Source organism: Lynx rufus, unplaced genomic scaffold (assembly GCF_022079265.1).
Source record: "Lynx rufus isolate CCGP_SWC_20201006 ecotype Redwood Valley unplaced genomic scaffold, mLynRuf1.p SCAF_6, whole genome shotgun sequence".
NCBI classification, from domain to species: domain Eukaryota; kingdom Metazoa; phylum Chordata; class Mammalia; order Carnivora; family Felidae; genus Lynx; species Lynx rufus.
This window is the reverse complement of record NW_025814878.1, coordinates 129,315,438-129,339,416: the sequence shown is the minus strand read 5'-3', so window position 1 is coordinate 129,339,416 and position 23,979 is coordinate 129,315,438. Positions and strand designations below refer to the sequence as shown.

The following is a 23,979-nucleotide window of genomic DNA, read 5'->3' as shown; positions in this document are numbered from 1 at the left end:
AGTCATTTGTGATCCCAAATTATCTCTGCATTCCTAGGATAACACTCACGAGGTAAATGAGCCCATACCCTCCTATTCTTGTGCACTCTTTATGCTGCTTACCCAGATTACTTTGGCCTCAGCAAATAAGCTGTGCACAGCTTTTTCTCTTTCCGTTTCTGCAATAATTTGGATAAAACAGGAACTAAACCGTTCCTTCAAAATTTGGTAGAACTCCTCTGTGAGCCCTGTTTGAGCCTGGAGTTCCTTTGGGAGGAGAAAGTCTTCAACATGTCAATTGTTCAAATATACTGATTGTTCCATTCATATTTTCTTTTTTCTTATGCCAATTTTGACAGTTTATATTTAGGAATATATCTCTGTTCAAAAAACTTTTATATTTCTTTATTCTACATTATTGAGTCTGTAGTTATTTATTCTATTTTGTTCTATATTTTACTTTTCTGCCTTCAACTTTTTAAAATTAGTTTGCCAGCAGTCTATTCATCTTAGTATCTTCCCAAAGAGCCAGGTTTTTGCTTTGTTAATCTTTCGGTTAATTCAGAAAACTGAACGGTGTTGGAATGCCTGGGTGGTTCAGTCAGTTAAGCATCTGACTTTGGCTCAGGTCATGATTTCATAGTTTGTGAGTTCGAGCCCCCCGTCAGACTCTGTGCTGACAGCTTGGAGCCTGGAGCCTGCTTCTGATTCTGTGTCTCCCTCTCTCTCTGCCTCTCCATGTTCACGTTCTGTCTCTCTCTCTCTTTCTCTCTAAAGTAAGTGAATATTTTAAAAAATTAAAAAAAAAAAAAAAGAAAACGGAACGGTGTTTCTCTACACCAATAAAACTAAGCAATGTCCTCAAAAGATACCAAGCACAACCACCATAATATAGGAAGAGTCTGAGAATTAAGTTCACCAAAAGTATTCAACCCCCTTGTTGAGAAAAACATTTTTAAACTCTAACAAAAGACTAGAAGATGACCTAAATAAATGGAAATCTATTAGATGTTCTTGGGTGGAACAGTTTAATATGCCAGTTCTTCCCAAAGCAACCTCTCCATTCAATTAAATCCCAATAAAAACCATAATTATACTTTTTGAGCAACTGAGTAGACATATTCTAACATTTATATGAAAGAATAAAAGCCCATAAATAGCTATGCCGACTTTGAGAAGGAAAAGAAATGAGCGGAATCTAGCCTTACCAGATACAAAATACCACAAAACCGTAGCGATAAAGAAAATGTGACCTTGCTGTAAGAACGCATAAAAAGACTAACAAATCAGAACAGGGTTCAGAGACAGACCCTTGTACCTTGAACATAATACGCAAACAAGGTGAATCAGTGCAGAAATGATGCATTTTTTTCCAGTGGGTGGTGTGGTAGAAACTGACTTACTATGTGGGAGGAAATACCTGGAATGCTGTCTAATACCAAACCCAAAATGAGACTCACCAGGACCCAAGTCAGGAATTGATGAAATTATGTCTGAATGCCAGGCACCTGTTTTTGTAAATAAGGTTTTACTAGAAAAAGCCATGCCTATTCATTTACACACGTCTATACTTGCTCTCACACTACAATGGCAGGGCCGAAGAGCTGTCACAGAGACCACCTGGCTTGCAAAGTTTAAAATATTTCTTATCCAGGGGCGCCTGGGTGGCTCAGTCAGTTAAGTGTCTGACTCTTGATGTCAGCTCAGGTCATGATCTCACAGTTCATGAGTTTAAGCCCCGCATCGGCTGACAGGTAGAGCCTTCTTGGGATTCCCTCTCTCTCTCTCTCTCTCTCTCTCTCTCTGCCGCACCCTCCCCCCCCCCACTCGTAGGTGCTCCAAATAAATAAACAAGCAAACATTAAAAAAATATTTCCTATCTAGCCCTTTAAGAAAATGTTTACTGACTCTTGTTTTAGATGAAGTAAAGATCTTTATATCAGAGGTAAAATTATAAAATTAACGTTAGAAAATATATCAGCATATATTTTGACCTTGGTGTGGGGGAGAACTTCTTAAATTAAATCATAGACCATAAGGCAAAACGCTCTTTGAGCTGGTCACATGGAAATTAAGGATTTCTAGAGGAAGGTAACTGATAAAGGACTGAGAAGTTCCTTTCGAAATCCAAAACCAACAAGGGACCCGTATCTCAAATGTGTAAGAAACCCCTGTAGTTTAATGAGAAGAAAAGAAGAACCCCCAAGAAAAGTAAACACATAACTTACGGAAGCAATCTGCAGGAAAAGAATTCTAAATATATAAGCATGGGAAGAGAAGTTCAAACTCATTAGTGATCAGAACAAAGACATGTCACTTTATACCTTCAGATTTGCTAAAATTAGCTCTACACTGCCAGCTGATGGCATTATATGGAAACCCAGTTTCTCCCAACTCTCATTAATACCAACTAAGATGAGGGGCGCCTGGGTGGCTCAGTCGGTTGAGTGTCCGGCTTCGGCTCAGGTCATGATGTCACCATTCGTGCGTTCAAGCCCCACATCAGGCTCTGTGCTGACTCAGAGCCCGGAGCCTGTTTCGGATTCTGTGTCTCCCTCTCTCTCTGCCCTTCCCCTGCTCACACTTTGTGTGTGTGTCTCTCTCTCAAAAATAAATAAACATTAAAAAAATACCAACTAAAATGAAAGATCACTGTATTCAGAATAAAATCTAAGAAGTAGCAAAATTTAATAGATGTATCTATATTCAGCCAATTTTCCCATTCAGAATAGATATTAATCAATCGTCTGCAGACCTGAATATACAGCTATGAGTGCACAGACACAAACATTGAGAACATAAATATAGTTAAAATATTCACACTTCGGCTAGTTTTCTTAATTCAAGTATCTCCAGGTCAAGAGATTAGCCAGAAGAAATTTAAATGTTTTATTGCTAACCTGGAATCTTTACTTGAAATTATGCCAGACTATTTATGTTTTTAAGGGCGTAAAATATAAGACTGCCGTCTCTAAAATCGTTGGCTTATTTTATTCTTGGATGAACTGCAAGTAGGTAATACATACACAGATGCATCATTAGAGATAAATGGAAATAGAAGGACATTTCTCCTGCTCTCTAACCTTTTACAATAATTTATGCCAGTAAACTCACGTATATCCACACACTACTTACAACGTCTGAACAAGCTATCCCTTCTTCCCTCCTCTGGTGGTGGGTCCACAATTGTAACAGTGGTGCACATCAAAAACACTAGCAGTCCCTTTCAAGCCTCTCTGTATGACACCACAGTGAATAAAACCAACTCGGATTTTTTCCCTTTGCCATTGTCCATAGGTCATCTCCAACCACAGCTAGTTTAGATCCCAGGCTCAAGTTCAGATCGCAGTTAATGCTTCTCAATCCCTCTTCCTTCCCCCTTGTTTCTCCCTTCTTCTCTCCCCCGTTTCTTCCTCTCTTCCCTTTGCACTTCCTCCCCTACTCCATCTATCCCCCCAACCAGTATTTTCTGAATATCTATTATGATCCGGGTACCCTTTTATTGTTGTTGGGAATCCAGTAGGGATGAAGGTGCTTTCAGAGTGCTCTCTCGGTCCTTTACATGTATCATCTATTAAAACAATTTTTTCCACTGGACTGCTTTGTCCCTTGCCGACCCCATTCAAGACTCTCGTTTTCCATGCCCTGCAGGAAAAAAGGCCCAAGTTTTCTGGCTCACCTTCCAAGATCCTCTAGGATTTGGCTCTACTGGGTCTTTCCAGCTGAATCTCTACTCCTTTACTATGCATATCCTGTGCTTCAGCTAAACTGGAGTACTTGTTTTAAAGCCTCTTTGTGGCAGGGGTGCCCGAGTGGCTCAGTTGGTTAAGTGTCCAACTCTTGATTTCAGCTCAGGTCATGATCTCACAGTTTGTGGGTTCGAGCCCCACATCAGGCTCTGTGCTCACGGTGCAGAGCCTGCTTCGGATCCTCTGTCTACTTCTTTCTGGCCCTCTCCCGCACATGCTCTCCCTCTCTCTCAAAAATAAATAAGCATTAAAAAATGTTTTAATAATCATAAGGCCTCTCTGTGGCAAAATGGACGACATGCCACATGATAAAGTTATAGGCTGCGGGCAGCAACGACGAAAACCTAATACAGAATAACACAGAAAAACCAGACGGTAAATGAAGGATGAAAAAACAACTATTTCGTGACTGTCATATCAGTGCCACGGGACAGAGGCAGAGACATGCAAACGGGGCTCTCCTCCCAGGGTGCGAGGTATGCCGGTCACTCTGGGAAAAGGTGACAGTGGGATACAAAAGGAGGCCTTCGAACTACAGAAGGAAAGGACTCACTCTTCTCTCCGGGGCTAAGAACCAACCAGAGAGTTCGACATCCTTCTTGTGGCAGCAGTGAGCCGTCCCAGAGGGACGGATGGAGGCCGGAAACTAAGGGCAACGGGAGCCTCCACTATTCACTGGTTGTGACAGAAACCAACGGCGGCAGAGCCGAGCAGCCACTGTCTGCAGGGCCTTGTCCTGGCAGCGGCTGCAGTGTCCTCCGGTCCCAACAGGATGCAGCTGAGTCCTGGCTCGACCGGTGCAGGAGCTAGAACTCGCTGAACCGAAGGCAGAGGCTGGGGCCTCCGTCCGGTGTTAAGAAACGGCCGGAGGGGAGGCCCCTGAGGGCTTGTAGGAAACGCACACGGGGCGGCGCACTAGCAAAGTTGTACGCGGCCAGGGGACCTTCTCAAGGGGCCAATTTCTACTAGGTCAGGGGACATTCGTGTCACAATAACTTGTGCTTCAGAAGAAAGTGCGGTTTTATTTTGTAGTCACAGGCAGAAAACGTGAAGGACCTACGGGCTATATTTTCACTTTTTTTTTTATGACAATTACCAAAGTCAAATTTGTGTGCCTACCTCTCTCCCTTACTAGACAGGGAGTTCCTTTAAAGCAAAAGCTACATCCACTAGACGAGAAATTTTCCCATGAATTTCTTCGCCCCCTGCCAACGTTTACAAGCTTTTCTATTTCCCACCAAACCTTGCGTAACGAGTCTTCACCCAGAAGCACAAAAACTATCTGTTCAATGAATAAATGAGCTGATCTTTCCTTCCAAAAGTGTAATCAGGGCTGAAAATATTCCACACGGAAGATTACACTACCGTCACATGCATCATAAGAACAGAGTTACTAGAACCGTTAGGTGCACATACAATTAGGTCCTTGAACAAAACAAAATCAACTTACTAGTGATCATCGCTCCAGTTACAGAAGCCAGAAATCCGATGCTGACTGCAATGACAGAGATTACTCTCCCCTGCCTATGTCTCTGCAGCATTACAAACATCAACACTCCTGCAGCACCGTGGACAAACAGAGAGGAGAAGAGAGCCCAGAGAAAGATCCAGTACCACATCTCTGAAAGGAAAAGCAGAGTGTTAATAATTCAGTTGAAAACACCCGGGAAAATTCGGTTTAACAAACGGTGAGCCCCCACGGTCTGGAGGAGGGTTAAGTGGGGTAACAGGTATAAAAGTGCCCAGTACAGTACCTCATACATAGTATTACTAAATACTAATACTAACCACTGCTTGGCAGTTATCATCGTCACTAATGCTTGCTGGGGAAATAGTTCCAGGACTTCAGAAGGTTAAGGCTACATTCTAATTTCCTCTAAATGTCTCCATCATTGAGCTATAATCCATCAATGTGTCTGACGAACCCCTGATATATTTGCAGAGCTCTTGGAACAAAGTTAACGAATTGCTGTTTGACATGTCATTTTCTATGTTCTACACTAAATAACAGTGTTAAGACATTTCTGAAATCTACTCCTTAATTCAAATCGTTCCGGAAATCAGTCAGTGATTCTCTTTTATGATTTTAAGAATTTCAGGCAATTCCCCTCTTGGCTTTCAACTTTATATACTAAAGCATCACTCGGAATTTTTTTTTTTTTTAATTCTTTGCCTCAGATCATTTTAACGGTCCTTACCCAGACCTTTCCAAGCACCACTGTCCTTTCTTCAATGTGGCCTCAGTTGCTGTCCATTTTAGGTTACAGTTGATAAGCACACCTTTCATTCTGTCTCTCTGCTCACTCCCTTTCTTTCTGGCTACCTACTGCCTCCCAGTCAATCCACACATCTCCTGATGGCTTTGCCAGGTCCTTGCATTGACTCCGTCTCCCTAACCAAGTCTGTCGTGAGGTACATCATGGCAGGCAACTGGTCCCAGCTGGGCCAATCATTCCCTTCCCCCAGGAATTCTGGATTGGGACCACGGGAGCATCTCAGTCATTGGGTGGCCGAAGGTTTTGTGAACAGCCATTTCATCAGCACATGAGGAAAACCGCGATACAGGATGAAAGGAAAATGGATCCCTCAATGAGACAGCCAGTCCCTTACTCCCGTGATTTCTAAGGCCTGCCACATCACTACCCTTAGATTCAATGTAGCACCTCTGTTCCTTATAATCAAATTCCCTTTTTACTTAAACTGGTTCAGGTAAGGTTTCTGTTACTCATACTGGAAAGAGAGGACATCAAAATGCTTGGATGACACCTTGAGAATCATCCTTGGTGCGCAAACATTCTATAATGCAAAATATCTATTTGTGCTAGCATTCACTAGCAAATGTGAAGGAAAGGCCAACAAAACAGTCATGAAATAAAGAACAGAAATGGAAGAATTAAAACTTGTTCATCCCAACATCATTCAAGTACAGGTATACAGTGCTGATGGGAAAGGAAAATGGTGCAGCTGCTATGGAAAAAGGACGGTGGTTCCTCAAAAATTTTAAAAAAGGACTACCATATGATCCAGTAATTCCACTTCTGGGTATGTATCCAAAAGAATCCAAAGCAGGATCACACCCGTGTTCATAGCAGTGTTATTCACAACAGCCAGGAAGTGGAAGCAGCTCGAATGTCCACCAGTGAACGAATGAATGAACGAACAGTGGGCTGCACGTGCACACGGAATATCATTCAGCCTTAAAAAAGGAAAGTACTGGGGCGCCTGGGTGGCGCAGTCGGTTAAGCGTCCGACTTCAGCCAGGTCACGATCTCACGGTCCGGGAGTTCGAGCCCCGCGTCAGGCTCTGGGCTGATGGCTCAGAGCCTGGAGCCTGTTTCCGATTCTGTGTCTCCCTCTCTCTCTGCCCCTCCCCCGTTCATGCTCTGTCTCTCTCTGTCCCAAAAATAAATAAACGTTGAAAAAAAAAATTAAAAAAAAAAAAAAAGGAAAGTACTCCTTTCCTGGGGAGTTGCTGTTTAATGGGTACAGAGTTGCAGTTTTATGAGATGAAAAAGATATGAAGATCTGTTATACGTCGATGTGAATGTACGTAACACTACTCAGGGGTACACTTAAAATAGCTAAGATGACCGGGGTGCCTGGGTGACTCAGTGGGTTGAGCGTCTGGATTTGGCTCAGGTCATGATCTCGTGGTGCATGAGTTCAAGCCCCAAGACGGGCTCTGTGCTGACAGCTCAGAGCCTGGAGCCTGCTTTGGATTCTGTGTCCCCTCCTCTCTCTCTGCCCCTCTCCTGCCCATGCTCTGTCTCTCTCCCAAGAATAAATTAAAAAAAAATGTTTTTTAAAAATAGCTAAGATGATTAAATTTTATGTGTTTTCACCACACTAAAAAACTAAATAAATTTTTTTAAGTGTGGCTATAAATTTAAAAGATGATTCTTTTAAGTCATGCCCACAAATGACTAGAAACTAGCAAAAAGCTCATTAAGGAAGGAAGGTGTGGATGTAAGAAACTAATACTAGGGACCTTTGTGGCAATGGAACTATTCTGAATTCTGACTGCAGTGGTGGATACATACACAAGGGATAAAGCTGTACAAAAACATGTAATACACACACATAAGTAAGTACACATATACACGTAATCCTGGTGAAATGTGAATGAGGTTCATGGATCAATGTCAGTATCATGGTTTTGAAATTACACCGTGGTTTGCCAAGATGTTCCCATTGTGTAAACTGGATAAAAGGTACACGTGTTTTCTACGTATTATTTTTTACAAATGCATGTGAATCTATAATTTTCTCAAAGTAAAAAGTTTATTTTTTTTAAAAAAAGGATACACAAAAAACAGATTTTAAAAACAAAATCATTTCCACTCTGCCAAATTCTTAAGAATCAACACTCGGAATGGACTCAGATAATGTGAAATCATTTGGAGAAAAAGACAGCAGGTGTATTTTCCAGTGTGTGGTGAACTGCCGGGCCTGCTTCTCAACGGCCTAAGAGACAGATGCTGGTCATTAAGGAAAAGTGGACAAAGCCTGCCTTTTAAGGTTTTTCTCTGCCAGCTTTCAGGGAAAGCGTGCTTCCGGACTGTCACTCCCAAACAAACAGCTTCAGCTGATAATAAATGCTTTAAGGACACAAAGGCTTCACCTGCTCAGAAGCATTTCTATTTTAAAATATATAATTTTCCGAAGCGAACCTAATAAAGCGGGAAGAGAAAGGAATAATAATATGGAGCAGGGCATTTTCATCAAGGGAGCTCAGAGATAAGGAAAGGTTCTACAGCAGCAGGCACATACTCTTAAACAGAAGTCAATAATCAGCCTCAGATCCCAACCCCCGTTCGGACAGCTTACCAGATCTATGTTGTTCTTGAAATACAAACAGAACGAAAAATTTCTTGACTATATTTAACAGTATGAGTGAGGGATTATTTGACATTACAAGTAATGGTGTCTGCCTAGTGACTATACAGTTCTCGGCCTCAACCATAAATTGACCTAATCATTGGGGAATGTAAATTTAATGTTCTATAAAGCCCCAAGATATCAAAGACATTATACAGCTAAAATAGAACCTCAAATGGTCCTCTCATGACCAGTCTAGGGTTATCGCTTAGGCAGACTGAGCACAAACTATATAAACTCAAACTTATTTTCACATTTCTCACTCTTTTTTAAAAACCTTATTATTCATCGTGGAAAACACTGAACTCCGCTGAGAATATCTACAACTAACCTAGGTTTCAGGTTACTACTCTTCTTGTCAATTCCCCACTAGATGCACACAACCGGGTCAGCGGACAGGACCTAAGACCTTGATCTACTCTGCATAAGGCAAGTCTGTCTAAGGCCCCTGCTCACTATTGGCAAACTCAGGAAACCTACTGGGCTAGTTCAGGCAAAGAGAACTGCAGTATCCTAAGAGCAGAGCAAGAACATACATCCGCGAGGCCTAGAGGAAGGACAGGTACTAAGAGGACAGGTGTGGAATATCGCCACCTTTTCTTAAACTGCCCGGGTCACACAGCTAACGTAGACACCCACGGGCCCACTGGTCCATCTGCCGCATCCAACCTTCTAGAAAGTGAGCAACAGTGGAAAGAGGATGCCAGAGGGAGCCTTGGCTGGTGCTAAGCAAGATGCACAACAAAATTTTAAAAATACAATGGACAAACAGAAAACTCTGAAGCATGCCATTGTACCAATCACCTTAATTCACTGGAAGGAAATATTCCTTCTTCCTGGGCACACCTCCTGAAGTCCTCTCGTTATTTTTTTTCCCAGTCAAGGCTACCATAAGCTTCAGCCTAGATGAATTTTGCCTGGATTGTTGCACTGTGTTTGCTGCCGGAGAACTGTGATATGTCCCGGCCTCCAAACGAGACTAGAAATAGCCCTGCTCCCAATCTCTGTCTCTCATCAGCCCCCGTTGCCAAGTTGCTCAAAATTATCTTCTGTGCTTTTGTTTTGAATCCTTGGACAAAATTATTTATGAGAAATGGTTTTCTCTAGATGTTTAAAATATACTAGCTGAGTGAAAACAAGTCAAAGAATGGTACCTACTGTATGATCTTATTTGCTGAAGAATGTTTGTACATGCACAGAAAAATACACAAACAGAAAACAGTGGCTATCTTTTAGAGATAAGAGATGGGTTACATTATTGTATACATTATTTTTAGCACCTGCCTGAATATATATATATATATGTATATATACATATATATATAAATTTTGCTGCAAACATACTGTCTTTAAAAAAATAGTTTTGATTCTAAAATTCATCAACGAAGATGCCCCACTAGGCCAAAGGTTCTCAAACCAGGCTGCTCGCAAAACTTAACCTATAGAAAAGGAAAGCAGCCTCTGGAGGTAGGACATAAACAGCAACACTGCCGTCAGCTCTATCAATCACAACACGAGACAGATAGAAATCACTACTCTAGGCTAAAGTTACTTAAGAGATATTTATTAAAACATCCAAAAGTCCTAGAAACAACAAAACCATCTCATTAGACAAATACTAAACACATTTTTTAATCCTCTAGAGGATATATGACCGTTCTAATAAAATCATTAACCAACAGATACTGAGCCCTAACTGTGTACTCAACATAGTCTATGCCCCAAGCTGAAAATATCATACCAGTAAGCCCATAGTTTGAAACTGTTCATGGTTTCTACCTTCTTTATAGAAATGGTGCACATTACGGGGCGCCTGGGTGGCTTGGTCGGTTAAGCGTCCGACTTCAGCTCAGGTCATGATCTCACGGCCCGTGAGTTCGAGCCCCGCATCGGGCTCTGTGCTGACCGCTCAGAGCCTGCAGCCTGTTTCAGATTCTGTGTCTCCCTCTCTCTCTGCCCCTCCCCTGTTCATGCTCTGTCTCTCTCTGTCTCAAAAATAAACAAACATTGAAAAAAAAATTAAAAAAAAAAAAAGAAATGGTGCACATTATATGTTTAAACAGTCTGTGTTCACATTAGGTTATCTCAAGCTTTGTTCTCATTCCAGCAAACCTAAGGTGTGGAATCCACAGCCTTTGATTTCTAACATCAGTGACTTCTCAGTTTGGGGATATGTCCCATATAGGTGGCTTATTAGACTCTCTGGGGGATGATGCATTTAAAAGTTGAAAAAGTCCCCTCAATCAGACGTCAGCAAAGTATGGTCCATGAGCCACAGCTGGACCACCACCTGTTTCTGTATAGCCTGTGCACTAAGAATAGTTTTTACATTTCGAAGTGGTTGAAAAAAAATCAAAAGAACAGTATATCACGACACATCAAAATTAATCCAAATTTGAATTTCAGCATCCATAAAGTTTTACCGAAACAGTCATACTCATCCATACTGTCTATGGCTACTTTCATGCTATAAAAGCAAGCTGAGGAGCTATGACAGAGATAATATGGTCTGCAAAGCTGCAAATATTTATTGCAGTACTTTAATTTTGTACAGTACTTTCATATATTAGCAAGAGCTGACACTTTGAATCTTTAGTTAATGGTACTTCAATGGGATATATTCTAATACCTCGGGCTCTTCAGAGCACCATAGGTAGTCGATCTTACGGGAAACAGAGGCCTGAACAAGAAGAACAATGGCAAGAAAGGCCCCAGGAGAATTCACTGCCATGTCTGAATTAAAAAAAATAAATTTAATTTAACCAAATGATAAACATACTGGAGATAGAATGAGGGTAAAGAAAATAAGAAAAACAATCTACTGTCAAGAAATAAAGCAATCAACAGAACCAGACTCAGCAATGATCCAGATTTTACAACAATCAGACAGGGATGTTGAAATGACTGTAATTTACACGTTAAAGGCTCTCATGGAAAAGGTTGCAAACTCATATAAATACATGGGGAATTTTAGCAGAAAAATGGAAATTCCAAGAAAAAGGCAAATGGAAATGCTGGAAATTAACAAAAAAATCATCATCAACAACAACAACAAAAACCACGATATCTGAGATGAAAAATTCCTTCACTGGTCTCATCAACAGACTTGACACAGTTAAGCAAAGAATCGGTGAACTTAACAATGGACCAATAGGAATTATTCAAATTGTGATAAGAGAGAGAAAAGAATAGGACCAGAGGAGGAGGAGGAGGGAAAAGAGGAACCATCCATCTAAGAGCTATGGAATGATTTCAAATGGTTTAACATAATGTGTAATTGGAGTCCCAGAAGGAGAAGAAAAAGAGAATGGAGAAGAAAAATATTTGAAGGGATAGTGCCTGAAAATTTTCTAAAAATAATGAAAGATACCAAACTGCAAATCTAAGACTCTCAGAGAATCTCAAGCAAAGATAAAGACTTCCCAAAATAACCAAAACAAAATAAAAATAAGCGCCCCCCACACCTAGATACATCACAGTGAAATGAATAAAAACCAAAGATAAAGGGAAAATATTGAAAGTAGTGAGAGGGAAAAAACACATGACATACAGAGGAAAATAGATAAAAAGTACAGCAAACGTCCCGTCAGAAACTATCAAACAAAAACAATAAAGCGACATTTTTTAAAGACCGAAAGAGGAAAAAATATAAACCTGTAAAGCCAGATATCTATATTCAGGAGAAACAGCTTTCAGAAATGAAGACTTTTTTTCAGAAAGAAAAAAAGCTGGGAGAATGAACCACCTGAGCACCTCCATGACCTATTAGAGGAAGCTCTTCAGACAGAAGGAATATGATACTAGATGGAAGCTTAACTCTATACAAAGAAATGAACAAAAAAGGTTAAAATGAATATAAACATAGAATATATTTGTCTTATTTGTAATCATTCTCTTTTTTTAATTTGGCAGTGATGTTTTTATTTTACTATTTTTTTCAAATAGAATTTATTGTCAAGTTAGCTAAACATACAGTATATACAGTGTACTCTTGGCTTCAGGTGTAGATTCCCGGGATTCACTGCTGACATACAACACCCAGTACTCATCCCAACAAGTGCCCTCCTCAATGCCCATCACCCCCACCCCATCTCCCCCACCTCCCCCATCAACCCTCCCTTTGTTCTCTGTATTTAAGAGTCTCTTATGGTTTGCCTCCCTCTCTGTTTTAAACTATTTTTTCCCCTTCCCTTCCCCATGGTCTAAAGTTTCTCAAATTTCAGATATGAGTGAAAACACACATCTGTTTCTCTGACTTATTTCACTTTGCATTAATACCCTCCAGTTCCATCCATGTTGTTGCAAATGGCAACTGCATTTCATTCTTTCTCATTGCCAAGTAGTATTCCATTTTGTATAAACCACATCTTCTTTATCCATTCATCAGTTGATGGTCATTTGGGCTCTTTCCGTAACTTGGCTATTATTGATAGTGCTGCTATAAACATTGGGGTACATGTGCCCCTTTGAAATAGCACACCTGTATCCTTTGGATAAATTCCTAGTAGTGCTATTGTTGGGTCTTTGGGTCATTCTATTTTTAATTTTTGAGGAACCTCCACACTGTTTTCCAGAGCGGCCACACCAGTTTGCATTCCCACCAACAGTGCAAGAGGGTTCCTGTTTCTCCACACCCTCGACAACATCTGTTGTTTCCTGAGTTGTTGATTTTAGCCACTCTGACCTGGATGACGTGGTATCTCAATGAGGTTTTGATTTGTGTTTCCCTGATGATGAGCAATGTTGAGTATCTTTTCATGTGTCTGCTTGGCCATCTATTTTTAATCACTCTTAACATATTAACCGGACTTAAAAATAAGCTGCTGCATTTGTCCACTCGAAACCTCATTTAACACAGAAGTTACATCTACTGTAAATATTTAATAGCTGTCTGCTTCTGCTTCTTAAAGAAAGCAAAAACACTAGTTTTTAAATTTAATTGTGACACCTTCAAGAGCTGCTTTAATATATCGCCCTTCTCAAAGCTTATGGCAACACTTGTGTTATTACCCACTTCTACGAAATTACCCTTTTTCCAGCTAATTATATAATTTCAAACTGTAAATTATAGTACTTATCATTGAATACTAAAAGAAATTTCTTAGAAAAGCAAGTTCTTAATTTAAAACAATCAGAGTATCATTGCTTTAAAGAAATCAGGTTAAGGCTATTTAAAATAGTTAAAAAGCTGCTCTATATTCAAGTCATAGCACTGTCTTCCTAAAAGATGTCATTCAATTTGTTCTTCCTCATAATTGATTAGCTACTCAGTTACAAAAGTGTAAGAATTAAGTGGCAAAATCTGAATCTGTTATGAAATTATAACACAGCATTTTACAATGGTTTTAATTGTCATCACTTGTGGGTCCTCAAGTATCTTAAATTATACATGCCACACCAAAAAAGAAAAAAAAAAGTCAGTAACAACATGTTTGTTTGAATCAGTTACTGATCTAAAATGTCTTCTCAGCAATTGTCAAAATGTTTTACAATCTCATGATACAGTATTTCCAAGGGATATTGACACTGAACACTGAAAAATGAACTTTTTACATCAACGAGCGTATAATGAAATTCTCAATATAAACAAATTCCTAAAGTTAAATCTAAATAAAGGACCAAATGAGTGACAGCTCAGAAATAAAAGCACAACCAGGAAAATTCAGAAAGTAAGTAATAGACGTGCATGGTCAGGACTGTCACACTGTGGCTATATCACTGACAGTGATCCTGAGGAAGCAGTCATACTGCACAAGGATAAACAAAACAAAGTAAAACAAAGACATAATTTCAGAACTAGAAGGGATCTTCCGACACTGAATCCAGAGTTTCCTAAACCAAGTTTTAAGAAGGCCTAATTTGGGGTGCCTGGGTGGCTCAGTCGGTTGAGCATCCAACTTCGGCTCAGGTCATGATCTTGCAGTTTGTGGGTTTGAGCCCCACGTCGGGCTCTGTGCTGACAGCTCAGAGCCTGGAGCCCTGCTTCGGATTCTGTGTCTCCCTCTCTCTCTGCCCCTCCCCTGTTCACACTTGGGGCCTCTCTTTCTCTCTCTCAAAAATAAACATTAAAAATTTTTTTTAAAAAAATGGCCTAATTCTATCACTTACGTAAAACACCCAGTGCTCATCCCAACAAGTGCCCTCCGTAAATTCTACTCCTGAAACCATTAGTACATAATATGTTAACTAGCATGAATTTCAATAAAATTTAAATTAGTTAGGTAATTAATTAAATAAAATACTCCAGACTCTCCCCTCCCCTATGAAAGAGAAAAAGTGAATCAAGATTAGCCACATTTTAATAACTGCTGAAAGGGGATGATGAGTATGTAGGTCTTAGGATTCCCATAATAAAAAATTCTTTATAAAGTAGTTGGAAAAAAAGATAAAATTATCACTAAAATGAGATAGTAAATGTCTAAGAATGAACCTAAAAACCAAAAAAAAAAAAAGGCCTAATTCTAAGAGTTCTTAAATGATGTTCCAAGAACAAAGAATTTCTAGGTCCTAAACCTCACCCTATTAAAGGCCTGAAGAAGCTCTGAAGAAATTTAAAAATCTTTTAATTTTAAAGATTAAAGAAACAAGTTTATATGCAAATGGTAAGAGTTTCTCTTAACTCATAGTTACTAAACTTTTCTCTCAGAACTTTCTAATTTTTAAATCAGCCTTCCCTTAACATCAACATGAAAACTGCCAACATCAGACTGTATTACCAATGAAGAAACCAAGGCCTGGGAAATAATGTGGCTTGTCTAAAGTACAAAAACCAATCTGTAGCATTTAAGGATAAAACCAAATTTCTTGACCCATAAATTTCAAGATTCTATTGCTTCTTTAGACTCTATTTGCATACAAAAATCTAACAGAACCCCACTTATTCTGTAGGGGAAATTCCAATAACATTATCTAAGTGTTTACATAATTATTGTTAATGTTTAATTCTCTCATGTACTTCAGATGTAACATACATAAACCACCTCGAATTTTCAAAATCCTATCATTTAATAGGAATCATTCTCTATCGCTAGTAGTACATATAAAGAAAACATCACTAAAACAGTAAAATATTAATAATATTAATAATTAATATTAAAAGAGTCACTTTTTAACAACTGGGTTTGAGCAACCTCTTGGAAATAAATGAGTCATTTATATTGAAAATTTAATAAGTCTTTAGTTATACTAAATACTCCATATTAATTTGCTTTATATATCACAACACAGCTACAAACTGATCACAACGAAACTTAATTTTTAAAAATCGGATGTCCCCAATCCTTGAGCTCTCAATAACAAAATCACCAGAAGGGCTAGCTATAAATGTAGTTTCAGATTTAAAAATATAGGCTTGCTCCCCAAATCCCAATTCCATAAATATGGACCGGGACCCTGGATCTGTACCTTTAACCAGACCCAGGTGATTGTGATAGGCAGCAAGGTTCAGAGCTATGTTGTATCAAAGTAATCGACCGTAGGAAATGGGAGAAGGGAGGAATTTTATCATGAAAATCCAGTGTCACAACCCTGACAAAAACATCTTAGCTAGACACTTTTATGCAAGAGTAGTTAGCATACAGGTATCCCCTGCTTTTCAAAAGCTTCCATTATACCACTTCACTTTTACAAAAGACCTCCTAGATCATATCCCAAGATTTATAAGAACGCATTCAACTGGACCCACGTAAAAGTTTGGTTCTTCCTACTTGTACAAAGTTTGGTGAAAAATCTCCTTTTCTTTTCAAGTTTAATCTATTTAGCTAAGGTTACTGGAATTTGAGAGTCTAATGAGATCTTTTTCAAATGGTTCCACTGCCACTGTTTATTCTATGACCAACTTTTATTGCCGGAATACTTAGTCACTAAAAACACAACCAGCCTATGGTACCTGATCTAATCGTATACATTTAATAAAGCAGTAAGTCACAAGGCCACTTCAATTGTAAGAAAAGAGATGCGTGCAAAATGCTTTGCACAGTATCGGGCCTGCAGTGAATATTCAATGAACACAACTATTTAAGACTTCTGGAATTTATTAGAATTTTTCATCTGATACTATGGTAAATTCAACATGCTGTATTGGGGTGGGGGGGGTTTTCTTCTTACATCTGACTTTTAACTGAAGTGTTGTTGACACACAATGTTACATTAATTTCAGGTGCACAACACAGTGACTGGACAAGTCTATACGTTATGCTGTGCTCTCCCCAACTGTAGCCACCATCTGTCCCCATACGATGCTACTAGAATACCATTGGCTATACTCCCTCTTCTATACCTTTTGGCTGGTGACTTACTCATGCCACAACCCGAGGCCTGTATTTCTCGCTCCCCTTTACCCATTTGTCCATCCCTCCATCCTCCTCCCCTCTGGCAACCATCAGATTGTTCTGTTTTTTTTTGTTCATTTATTGGTTTGTTTTGGTTTTAGATTCCACATGTAAGTGAAATCGTATGGCACTTGTCTTTCTCAGTCTGACTTATTTCACTCAGCGTAATACCCTCGAGGTCCATCCATGTTACCACAAATGACAAGATCTCCCTTCTACATCCATTCATCAGTCAGTCCATCAGTCGGCCAACGGACACATGGGTTGCTTCCACATCTTGCCTATTGTAAATAAATGTTGTAAATGATGCTACAGTAACAATAGGGGTGCGTGTATCTTTTTGAATTAGCATTTTCATTTTCTTCAGATAAATACCCAGTAGTAGAATTACTAGATCATCCAGCATTTCTCTTCTTAATTTTTTGAGGAAACTCCACAGTTTTCCGCAGTGGTTGCACTCATTTACTTCCTACCAACAATGCATGAAGGTTCCTTTTTATTCACGTCCTCACCAACACTTGTTATTTCTTGTCTTTTTGATTCTACCATTCTGACAGATGTAAGGTGATGTCACTGTAGTTCTGATTTGCATTTCCCTGATGATGAGTGATGTTGAGCATCTTTCCATGAGTCTGTTGGCCATCTGGATGTCTTCCTTGGAAAAAATGTCTATTTAGGCCTTCTGCCCATTTTTTAATTGGATTATTCATTCTTCTTACTTATTATGTTCCTTATATATTTTGGGTATGAATCCTTTAACAGGTAGATCGTATGCAAAGGTCTTCTTCCATTCAATAGGTTGCTGTTTCGTTTTGTCGATGGTTTCATTTGCTGTACAGATGCTTTTTATTTTGGTGTAGTCCCAACAGCTTGATTTTGCTTTTGTTTCCCTTGCCCAAGGAGACATAGTTAACATGTTGCTACAGCCCATGCCAAAAAGATTACTGCCTCTGTTTTCTCCAGGAGTTTTATAGTTTACATCTAACTATTCTTAATCCCAATTTCCTTTCCTGGCTCCAGTGACTCCTCCCCATCCCCGACCCATCCTTCCTCCTCTGTTTAGGCTTCCTTTCTACAAGAAAAAATAGCTCTAGTCATTTTGACTCCTCCTCGTGAATTATCTTACTTTTCCAGTCCTTCCTTTCAATTACTAAACAAAGCACAGATAAGTTTATATTCTGGTAGTTAGCTACGAAAGAGTCACAATTACAGCTTACCCAGTCCTAAGGCCTGTCCTGAAATTGCTTTAGGTTTAAGAAATGTCACCTGGATGTCAGACTTGGTATTGCCAGAGGATACGGATGCATGAGTCAAAGATAATGAGAAGGAAATTAAGAAAGAACCTGAAGATGACAATTCCGGTTTTTGAAAAATTACAGTAGCTTCTTTCTCAATAAGATACACAGGTAAAATTTCCAAAGAGCAAAATCCTATAAAGTACGAATCATACCACCACTAATTTACTGGCTCTGTACCACAAAATAGTAAGGAATTTTTCACCTATATTTCAGGAAAAACCTCCTGTAGTAGAGCATTTAGGAAGAACTTAACCCAATGAGAAGCTGGGGCACAGGGCACCCCGGAAGATGCATACCTACTTGGGAACATACTGAGGGTTCTGGCTATACATGTGAGTGTGAACCATTCCAACCACGTACAGTAGATACAAACTACCCCCCCCTTTATTTTTTTGCTGACAGTATTAACACTACAGTAGCTTAGCAACTATAAAATCTAAAAGGGAACTTACTGTAAGTATATGTTTAACAGAAAAATGAGCACATATATATTTTATACACAAAGACATCTGACCTTCTTTCCAGTTTGAATCCCCAGCTTCTCAATGTTTGTACCAACAGAAAGAGAGGAGCACCCGCCCTACATCTGTAGCTGGCAGTGAGAAAGGAGATGAGCCTGAGGCCAGCCCGTGCCTTTTTTCTCAGGGACCAGTTATCCCTCTCCCAATACCAGCCTGGCTCTGTGTTTACCCACGGGCTTAGGGATCCTGCCTTGTGGTAAGCAAAAAATTCTCCTCTAAACTCTTAGCAACCAAATTTGGGTCAGAACACAAAGTTGGAAGCCAAAGTAGATGAAGAAAATAAAAGTAAAGCAAAGGAATGCATTTCATTGTAGATTATTTTTTTAAGTCAAATTACCCATAAAACGGAAAGAGTACATTCATAGACTATAATTTTAGATCGGGGGTGGGGGGGTTAGAACATATGGAGAGAATGAAAAACTATTTCATAGGGGAAGGCATTTATCTCTACTTTGGTAAGCTGAAGAAGCATCTAACCTACACACAGTTAACAATTTTGGAATCTTGTGAATTACACGGTTTGGGAAGTGGTGAATACAGAAGAGAACTTTAGCAATGGCGATTAACTGAAGGGATGGGGTCGCCAGATACGAATCTGTTCTACAGGCAATCCCTATACTAGGTCTTCAGGAAGGAGAAAAAATAAATAGACCAAATTTGGTAGGATTTCTAAAACCGGATATATAATAAATATGGATCACTAACTTTTACACCAGCAATCGTAACTTCAAGTTTGGGGAAAGCATTATTATTCAATCATATCTTCCATATTCCAGTATCTTTTATTTGCTGGCCAAAACTTAGTTGCATTCACACACTCTTGGGCTCACTGGGGCGAATACTGCCAGGATATTCTTAAGTATATTAAGATTTATCATCAGACGCGCCAGAGTTAAGAATCTATGTGGAATCAAGTGAGAGGGACAGAACTAAGAGTCAGTGAACATCATCCCAAGGCCTGTCTCTGTCACTAACTGCCCCAGCCATGTCACTTCCATGATGATGTGTCACTATTTCTAAAATGAAGTAGTCAAACTACATAACTTCTGGCTCTAAAGTTAGTTCTAATTTCTGGTTCTTATTAGCACTTTTTTTTTATTATCACTTTTTAAAAATTTTATTTCCATCAAAGTAATACATACACAAGACTATTTTCTAAAGGTCTCTAAGAAAAATAAAAGTCAATACAAAAAGGCGTCCCTGCTGGGGCGCCTGGGTGGCGCAGTCAGTTGGGCATCCAACTTCAGCTCAGGTCATGATCTCACAGTTGGTGAGTTTGAGCCACACGTCGGGCTCTGTGCTGACAGCTCGGAGCCTGCAGCCTGCTTCGGATTCTGTGTCTCTCTTTCTCTGTCCCTCCCCCATTCACACTCTCTCTCTCAAAAAAGAAAAAAAAAACATAAAAAAAAAACAAAAACTTCCCTGCTTCTGGGATAAAATACAAACATAAGAATAACACCTGTCGGGTTGTGTAAAGAAAAAAAAATAGAAATGAGAATACATTCTCCTCTTGTTTTTTGTTTTTAATTAACCAGAATTCCTACTAACCGGATTTCTATAAGTCTTTCACACAGTCACTTCTTAAATCCAAATCAGTCTGGTTCTACACTACGCTTTTTTCTGTATTAGCCATCTCAGCTCCAACTTTATATGCCTTCTGAGTTAATGTGTTACCATAATCTGAAAAAAGGTAATAATTTTTCACATATTAGCTATCAGAGCTAACCAAATTATTCTTGGCCTCAATGTCTGAATCCATAAAATAAGGATAAACAATCATCTTTCTCCAGATTACTAAAAAGATTAAATAAAATATAAGAACACATGGTAACTAGCCCAAAAAAGTGCATTTAATAGGCATATGTGTGGTTTAAAGGTATGGCCATCTATCCATAAAAGTTGCTTAAATGACTCATTTCCTGATTAACAGCACATTCACTCCAACAGACGTGTCTGGAAAATAATGCAACTAGAATGTTTAAAGCATGCAACTGTTAAGTATTATTTTAGAACTGCAATTCAAAAAACATGCATTGAGTATTTATATGTACTAGGTAGAATGCTAAAATTCCAGAATTCCGTTGATTATGACAATGACCCACCCTCCAAAAGCTCACAGTCTAGTAGACACAAAAACTATAGTATAACTGAACAATATAATAATAAAGGCATATACATGGAGAAGTAGCAGGGGGAAGCAAGTAACTCATTCTGCCTGAAGAAAGTAAAGAGGAAGAGTAAAAGTCACGTGAAAAGCGGAAAGAGTAATTCTGTGGACAAAGCCTGGGGTTGAAATCCTAGTTCAGCCACATTAGCAACAGGATTTGGGGCAATTTAATTTCCCTCTCTGGGCCTCTCTGTAATTCTACTTTGGAAAGTTATTAAGATTAGAAATCATATATATGTTAAGTGACATATATATATGATATATAGCAGGCACTCACTAAGTGGTGGCTGTCTTGTTCTAGGAGGTGTATTTGTTTTTGGTACACCAAATTCTAAATGGCACTGTAGGGAGCATCTCATGACTAATGACCAAGGTACATAAGGGATCACTAAGGTCACCAGCATGAAAAGGCCATAAGGAACCACATCACAATATTACCACTTTTAGAATCCACTTTTTTCGATGTGAAGTGATTCCTAATATGTGGTATGCCGACCTGCTGGCAAAGAAGACTTCTAATCTATTATCTCCCTCCGTTTTTATCCTCACAAACTGAATTTTGCACATTCAGACTCATTATTTAGGAAATAACAGAGGTCCCCGTGTTCCTCAGTCCGACCTGAGGAACTAGTTTTGGATGTTCAGCATATCTTGCATGAAACGGCAAAGTCTGATGAGAAAATGATTATTGAGATTATATTAGGGGGAAATGAGAGCTAATCCTGGGTTGAAACTGCTATTATCAACCTAATGGGGGACTTGAAGAACTGGAAGCCACTATAATGACTGGAATCTTATTAAACATTTTAAAAACATTGTCAAATCTGGCCAAGTGGGAAGTTACATTTACACTACTCTGTGACTCCCCAAACTAATTTTCTCTAAATAAATGATGAGCTAAGCCAGTCCTTAACATATACAAATACAAACTCTTAAGTTCTTTTCACTTCACTCCTACAAACACTATCAATACAATATTTGAGAAATGAATGGTGGATAAATAAAAGCAGAGCCAGAAGTAAGAGAACATAAGGTATCTCTAAACTCAACTGAATCATGAAATGGTCTTCATGTCGATGTATTTTTTTTTTTTTTTTTTTTTGGAAACAAAAACGTATTTCTGACCCTCAACCATCATGTAAGGTCAGTTTGCTCCAAAGCAAATAACCACAGATTCAAAGTGAGGACACCATGAATCAATCCAGAACCGATGTTAATTTTATAGTTGTCACATTCAAGAAAATCAGTGTCAAGAAAATCAGTGCTCAAGAAAATCTGTGGTATAAAATTCCATCAATTTTCTTTTCTACAAATATCTGAGAAATATACATATACAAGACAATATACATAATTCACACATGTGTATCTTGTCAGGACAGGTTATATTTGTAAAATACTCTCCACACTCTTAACCAATTTGACGTAATGGATTTTAAAATACTAATAATGCTCTACCAAAATTAGCCTTATATGTTTTCAAGAATTAAATCCTGAGTATGTTTCTAAGTTTTTTCTCTGAGAAGCAGAGAACTGAGGAGTCGCCAAATTGCAACCGAATTTCCTTCTTGTAAACACTCATCTTTAAAGGGTATTTTTAAAACTCAGAACTCAGAGTGTAAGAATCTCCACCTTAACAAACCTGGAAGTTTCTTCACAAAGCAAGCCTACAGATGCAATAAAAATGTATGGGCATTACTGCTCACTTTTGCAACTACAATTTAGGTTATTATAATGTAGTGAACTCCAATTCCCTCCTGACAGCCTTGACGAATGAAGGGAAATACAAAAAATGATAATAAATAAGTAAATAAATAAATATTCAAATGTCACAGAAGCGGCAGCTTGAGGCCAGAGGGAGAGAGACAGACAGACAAAAGGAAATAGGAACTAGGAGGGAGGAGATAATACGGTCAAAGCTGAAATGCTTAGAATGCACTAGACCTTGGCCCAGTCTCTGGCCCACTATACCCTACTTCATTAGTCATCTACAGCAACAAAAATTTAACAGGTGATGCAAACTGATCTGATCGTTGTGAACACACAATTTAAGCCCTGTATCCGGTCTGAGATGTGTCAGAAAGAAACAGACCTAAGCATCAAGAAGCGGAGTGTGCGTGCGTGTGTCTATGTGCGTGCGCGCGTGGATGGGGGGGGCTGGTAAATCCACGCGAACTGTGCCCGAGACTCGGCACTAACGCTATTCGGCGCGTACTACACTAGGCAGCGCCGTCGGGAGCCCTCCCCGAGCCGGGCAGGAGGCGGGGGTCGGGGATTCTCCGCCCGCGATCCAGACCCTCGCAGCGCCCCGGGGACCGGCGCGAAGTGCACCCAGTTAACACCTTCCTCTCTGGGACCAGGGGCCGCGAGCCGGAGAGCGGGGCGCGCACGGGGGTGGGGCGGCTGAAGCGCGGCCCCTCTTCGGGAGGGAGAAAGGAGGCAGGGGGCGGCACCGCATCCCCGTCCCCACCCCGGGCGCATCAATTACCCGTGAGGTTCCTCAGCACCGTCCCGTGGGCCCAGAGGCTCAGGACCTGCTGCACCGACAGGTTGATCATGGAGTGATCGCCCCCTTCCGCCTTCATCTTCCCCGGGGGGCGCCCGCCGCCCTCTCCTCGGGCGCCGGGTGGCGGCGGCGGCTGCGAGGCTCCGGGGGCGGCGGCGGGTGCGCGGCTCCTCCAGGCCGCCGCCGCCGCCGGGGAAGGCTGCGGGGCGCCGGGCCGGGCGCTGCTGCTGCCGCCGACGGGCCTCCGGGGGGGGCAGCTCAGCGCGTCTCCCAGGCAGCCCCCTCCCCGCCGGGGAGACATTGAGGACGGCGGACGGGGGAGGGGAGGGGGCCGGGCGCTCTCCCCGCGCGGCCCCCGAGCGAAGACTCGGGGCGGAAGAGGCCGCTGTCGCTCCCTCTCAGGGGCAGCCCCGCGCCGCGGGGGCCGGGCACGCGAGGAGGCCGAGGTCACGCAGGGAGGCCCGGGGTGATGGGCAGACGGCAGGTGCAGCCCCCGACGGGGCCCAGCTCATCACCGCCGGAGGACGAAGAGACCCGAGACCCGGAGGAGTCTG

At 40.5% G+C, this 23,979-nt stretch overlaps 1 protein-coding gene across 2 annotated transcripts in view; it reads right to left on the bottom strand.

Moving 5' to 3' along the window:
- The window catches only part of TMEM170B (transmembrane protein 170B), a 31,100-nt gene extending 7,522 nt beyond the window's left edge, over positions 1–23,578 (bottom strand). For both annotated transcript variants that reach the window (XM_047103304.1, XM_047103303.1), the window contains exons 1-2: positions 23,408–23,578; positions 5,179–5,349 (exon numbers count right to left, since the gene is read on the bottom strand). In XM_047103304.1, the coding sequence (XP_046959260.1) occupies positions 5,179–5,349; positions 23,408–23,504 (268 nt within the window). In that variant the 5' untranslated portion in view covers positions 23,505–23,578. The remainder of the gene's footprint in view (positions 1–5,178; positions 5,350–23,407) is intronic.
- Positions 23,579–23,979: the final 401 nt, after the last annotated feature.